General features: G+C 48.3%; 1 protein-coding gene across 1 annotated transcript in view; it reads right to left on the reverse strand.

The window, feature by feature from the left end:
- Nucleotides 1-6,276, reverse strand: part of pomgnt1 (protein O-linked mannose N-acetylglucosaminyltransferase 1 (beta 1,2-)) — a 35,005-nt gene extending 28,729 nt beyond the window's left edge. Inside the window, exons 1-4 of the mRNA XM_055165324.1 lie at nucleotides 6,111-6,276; nucleotides 3,719-3,935; nucleotides 3,277-3,376; nucleotides 2,558-2,670 (exon numbers count right to left, since the gene is read on the reverse strand). Coding sequence (XP_055021299.1) covers nucleotides 2,558-2,670; nucleotides 3,277-3,376; nucleotides 3,719-3,838 — 333 coding nt within the window. The 5' untranslated portion in view covers nucleotides 3,839-3,935; nucleotides 6,111-6,276. The remainder of the gene's footprint in view (nucleotides 1-2,557; nucleotides 2,671-3,276; nucleotides 3,377-3,718; nucleotides 3,936-6,110) is intronic.
- Between the last annotated feature and the right edge of the window lie 370 nt (nucleotides 6,277-6,646).

A 6,646-nucleotide genomic window follows, 5' to 3' on the forward strand; every position in this document is an offset into this window, starting at 1 on the left:
ACACAACACACAGAACCTGACGCACAACAACAGTTACACAACACACAGAACCTGACGCACAACAACAGTTACACAACACACAGAACCTGACGCACAACAACAGTTACACAACACACAGAACACGCACAACAACAGTTACACAACAACAGATACACACACACAACCTGACGCACAACAACAGTTACACAACAACAGATACACACATAACCTGACGCACAACAACAGTTACACAACACAACACACAGAACCTGACGCACAATAACAGTTACACAACAACACAGATACACACACACATATACACACAACAACAGTTACACAACACACACACAACCTGACGCACAACAACAGTTACACAACACACACACACAACCTGACGCACAACAACAGTTACACAACACAACACACACAACCTGACGCACAACAACAGTTACACAACACAACACACACAACCTGACGCACAACAACAGTTACACAACACACAGAACCTGACGCACAACAACAGTTACACAACACACACACAACCTGACGCACAACAACAGTTACACAACACACACACAACCTGACGCACAACAACAGTTACACAACACACACACACAACTGACGCACAACAACAGTTACACAACACACACACAACCTGATGCACAACAGTTACACAACACACACACACAACCTGACGCACAACAACAGTTACACAACACACACACAACCTGACGCACAACAGTTACACAACACACACACACACCAACAGTACACAACACAACCTGACGCACAACAACAGTTACACAAACACACACATATACACAACACACAACTGACGCACAACAACAGTTACACAACACACACACACAACCTGACGCACAACAGTTACACAACACACACATAACCTGACGCACAACAACAGTTACACAACACACACAACCTGACGCACAACAACAGTTACACAACACACACAACCTGACGCACAACAACAGTTACACAACACACACACACAACCTGACGCACAACAAGTTACACAACACACACACACAACCTGACGCACAACAGTTACACAACACACACACAACCTGACGCACAACAACAGTTAAACAACACACACATATACACACACACAACCTGACGCACAACAGTTACACAACACACACACACAACCTGACGCACAACAACAGTTACACAACACACACACACAACCTGACGCACAACAGTTACACAACACACACACATAACCTGACGCACAACAACAGTTACACAACACACACACACACAACCTGACGCACAACAACAGTTACACAACACACACACACAACCTGACGCACAACAGTTACACAACACACACACAACCTGACGCACAACAACAGTTACACAACACACACACACAACCTGACGCACAACAACAGTTACACAACACACACAACCTGACGCACAACAACAGTTACACAACACACACACACAACTGACGCACAACAACAGTTACACAACACACACACACAACCTGACGCACAACAACAGTTACACAACACACACACAACCTGACGCACAACAGTTACACAACACACACATATACACACACAACCTGACGCACAACAACAGTTACACAACACACACACACAACCTGACGCACAACAACAGTTACACAACACACACATATACACACACACAACCTGACGCACAACAACAGTTACACAACACACACACACAACCTGACGCACAACAACAGTTACACAACAACACACATGTACACACACAACCTGACGCACAACAGTTACACAACACACACACATAACCTGACGCACAACAACAGTTACACAACACACACACACACAACCTGACGCACAACAACAGTTACACAACACACACACACAACCTGACGCACAACAGTTACACAACACACACATATACACACACACAACCTGACGCACAACAACAGTTACACAACACACACACACAACCTGACGCACAACAGTTACACAACACACACACAACCTGACGCACAACAACAGTTACACAACAACACACATGTACACACACAACCTGACGCACAACAGTTACACAACACACACACATAACCTGACGCACAACAGTTACACAACACACACACATAACCTGACGCACAACAACAGTTACACAACACACACACACAACCTGACGCACAACAACAGTTACACAACACACACACAACCTGACGCACAACAACAGTTACACAACACACACACACAACCTGACGCACAACAACAGTTACACAACACACACACACAACCTGACGCACAACAGTTACACAACACACACACACAACCTGACGCACAACAGTTACACAACACACACACAACCTGACGCACAACAACAGTTACACAACACACATACAGTTACATAGAGAACAGGTATGAGCAACAGGTGTGACAGGTGAAATGAACAGGTGTGACAGGTGAGATGGACAGGTGTGACAGGTGCGACAGGTGAAATTGACAGGTGTGACAGGTGAAATGAACAGGTGTGACAGGTGAAATGGACAGGTGTGACAGGTGAGATGGACAGGTGTGACAGGTGCGACAGGTGCACTGACCGTGGTGCCGTCCACCGCCACATAAACTTTGGACCGACTGGAGTAAACCTCGATGTCCAGGACTCGTCTCCCGTGGACGGGTCTGCGAGGAGTCTGAGGACCTCCAGGCTCCTCTGAGGAACACAACCAGAACCAGGACTCAAACTGGGGACCAGGACCAGGACCGGGATCAGGACCAGGATCAAGTCTAAATCAGGTCTAAAGCAGGTCTAAAGCGGGTCTGAATCAGGTCTAAAGCAGGTCTAAAGCGGGTCTGAATCAGGTCTAAACCAGGTCTAAAGCGGGTCTAAAGCGGGTCTGAATCAGGTCTAAAGGGGGTCTAAATCAGGTCTAAATCAGGTCTAAAGCGGGTCTAAATCAGGTCTAAAGCGGGTCTAAATCGGGTCTAGAGCGGATCTAAAGCAGGTCTAAAGTGGGTCTGAATCAGGTCTAAAGCAGGTCTAAAGCAGGTCTAAAGCAGGTCTAAAGCAGGTCTAAAGCAGGTCTAAATCAGGTCTAAAGCGGGTCTGAATCAGGTCTAAATCAGGTCTGAATCGGGTCTAAAGCGGGTCTGAATCGGGTCTAAATCAGGTCTAAAGCGGGTCTAAATCAGGTCTAAATCAGGTCTAAAGCGGGTCTGAATCAGGTCTAAATCAGGTCTAAATCAGGTCTAAATCAGGTCTAAATCAGGTCTAAATCAGGTCTAAATCGGTCTAAATCAGGTCTAAATCAGGTCTTACCGTAGTCGGGGGCCTGTTCTTCTTCGGCCGCTCGTCTCGTGTCTAAAATGAGTTTGATGTTCACGATGACGGTGACGACGAGAAACAGGACGGCCCCGGCCTGAAACGCACAACACAACAATTACACACAAATATACACACAACAGAACTATACACACAACACAACATTACACACAACACAACAATTACACACAAATATACACACAACAGAACTGTACACACAACTATACACACAACACAACATTTACACACAAATATATGCACACTGATGAGGGAGCGGGTCGTCCCACAGAGGACAGATGGACAGGTGCAGGGTCGTACAGGTGGACAGGTGCAGGGTCGTACAGGTGGACAGGTGCAGGGTCGTACAGGTGGACAGGTGCAGGGTCGTACAGGTGGACAGGTGCAGGGTCGTACAGGTGGACAGGTGCAGGGTGAGTACCTGGCAGGTGCGGCGCAGCGCCCGGCGGTTGGTCAGTCTGTATTTCCAGCTGAGGTAGAGGCTGCGCTGCGTTCGGGGGACGAAGGGTTTGGCTCGAGGGTTCGGCGTCCACGACTCCATCTTCACGCTATGACGTCACCGCGTCGCCGCTCCCGCTACGACGTCACTGCGTCACGATGACATCACAGTGACGTCACAGGACAGACTCCGCCTCCTCCTGAAAAACAAAACACCTGCGGGTTTGGGACGATTCAGACGCACAAATACACAAACACACACACAAATACACAAACACGCACATACATACACAAACACACACACATATACAACACGCACACACACAGATGAGTAGATCAGAGTGACCAGAGTGACCAGAGTGACCAGAGTGACCAGAGTTTCACATTAAAATCTGGGAAATCGTCAGTTTGAGAAACTAAATAAACATGTTGAACAAACAAACGAGACTCACAACAGACACACAACACACAACACACACAACAGACACAACAGACACAACACACACACGACACACAACACACACACAACAGACACACAACAGACACACAACACACACACAACACACACAACAGACACAACAGACACACCACACACAACACACACACAACACACACACAACAGACACACAACACACACAACACACACACAACACACACAACAGACACAACAGACACACCACAACACACACACACACACACACACACACACACAACACACACACACACACACACACACACACACACACAACACACACACAACACAACACACACACACACACACACACACACACACACACACACACACACACAACACACACACACACACACACACACACACACACACACAACACACACACACACACACACCACACACACACACAACACACACACACACACACACACACACACACACAACACACACACACCACACACACAACACACACAACACACACAACACACACACACACACACACAGTTTGAGTTTTTCTGTTTTTGACCCAAACAAACGTCACGTCTGTTTCTTTACTGTTGCACCATCAGATTTGTCCAAAACAAAGACACGGGGACAAAGAGACAGAGACACGGGGAGACACATGGACAGAGGGACACAGGGACAGAGGGACACACATGGACAGAGGGACACAGGGACACAGAGAGACAGGACACACATGGACAGAGGGACACAGGACAGAGGGACACACATGGACAGAGGGACACACATGGACAGAGGGACACACAGAGACAGAGGGACACACATGGACAGAGGGACACACAGGACAGAGGGACACACAGAGACAGACACACATGGACAGAGGGACACACATGGACAGAGGGACACACATGGACAGAGGGACACACAGAGACAGAGGGACACACATGGACAGACACACATGGACAGAGGACACACAGAGACAGAGGGACACACATGGACAGAGGGACACACAGGACACACATGGACAGAGGGACACACAGAGACAGAGGGACACACAGGACAGACACACAGAGACAGAGGGACACACAGGACAGAGGGACACACAGAGACAGAGGGACACACATGGACAGAGGGACACACATGGACAGAGGCACACATGGACAGAGGGACACATGGACAGAGGGACACACATGGACAGAGGGACACACAGGGACAGAGGGACACACAGAGACAGAGGGACACACATGAGACAGAGGGACACACATGGACAGAGGGACACACATGGACAGAGGGACACACAGGACAGAGGGACACACATGGACAGAGGGACACACATGGACAGAGGGACACACACAGAGACAGAGGACACAGGACAGACACACAGAGGGGACACACATGGACAGAGGGACACAGAGGGACACACATGGACAGAGGGACACACATGGACAGAGGACAGAGGGACACACAGAGACAGAGGGACACGGGAGACACAGGGACACACAGGACAGACACAGAGGGTGACACACAGACAGACAGAGGACACACAGGACATGGACAGAGGGACACACATGGACGACAGAGGGACACACATGGACAGAGGGACACACATGGACAGAGGGACACACATGGACACATGGACAGAGGGGACACACATGGACAGAGGGACAGAGGGACACACATGGACAGAGGGACACGGGGACACAGGGAGGACCGATGTCTCCGGTTTAGACTTAGATTATTCGGAGTCTTTTTCCTGCTGAATTTATTTGATGTTTTAGTTTTTGAGGTTCGTTTGTCCCGCGCACGTGCACGGTCCCGTTTGAAGCGCGAGGACAAAAAAACAAACAAAAACAAAAACAGAAAAAGGAGCGAGTTTGATCCAAACTAAACCTCCACAAATGAAGCTGAAGCTGCGGGTTTACGGCTCCGGGCTCAGACTCACCGGCTCCGGGGGGGTCATGGCTCCGGCCGCGGGTTTGGACGAAAAACACAAAAACAGAAAAACCACAAAAAAACACAAATAAACAAATAAACAAACAAATAAATCCACAAACTGCGGCTCGAGCTAATGCTAATGCTAATGCTAAAACAGAGGGCGCCGTTTTTTTACGTCACTGACCCGCGACACTGTTGTGAGCTCAGGACTGCCCCCTGCCGGAGCACAGCGGCACTGCGCCCCAGAAAACTATTAAAATAATGTGAAATAATAATGTTAAAATATATTTAAAAACTATTATTATTATTTTTTTTTTTTTTTTTTATTAGGCCCGAGCGCCAGAGGCTGGTGAAGGGTCTATTAGTTTCACACAGCGATGCTCCAAGTGACCGAAAAATGAAATGGCGCGACGTGACTCGCCCGTAGTGACCAGGGACCCTCACCATCACGTAGCAATGCGCCTGAGGTTTCCGAAAATGTATAGTTTGTCGGCCAAAAAAAAGCGGAACATTGTTCTCGCATCTTCATCGTGGAACATCAAA

This window comes from Boleophthalmus pectinirostris, unplaced genomic scaffold (assembly GCF_026225935.1).
Source record: "Boleophthalmus pectinirostris isolate CB_2022bp ecotype Guang Dong unplaced genomic scaffold, ASM2622593v1 HiC_scaffold_7, whole genome shotgun sequence".
In the NCBI taxonomy this organism is placed as follows: domain Eukaryota; kingdom Metazoa; phylum Chordata; class Actinopteri; order Gobiiformes; family Gobiidae; genus Boleophthalmus; species Boleophthalmus pectinirostris.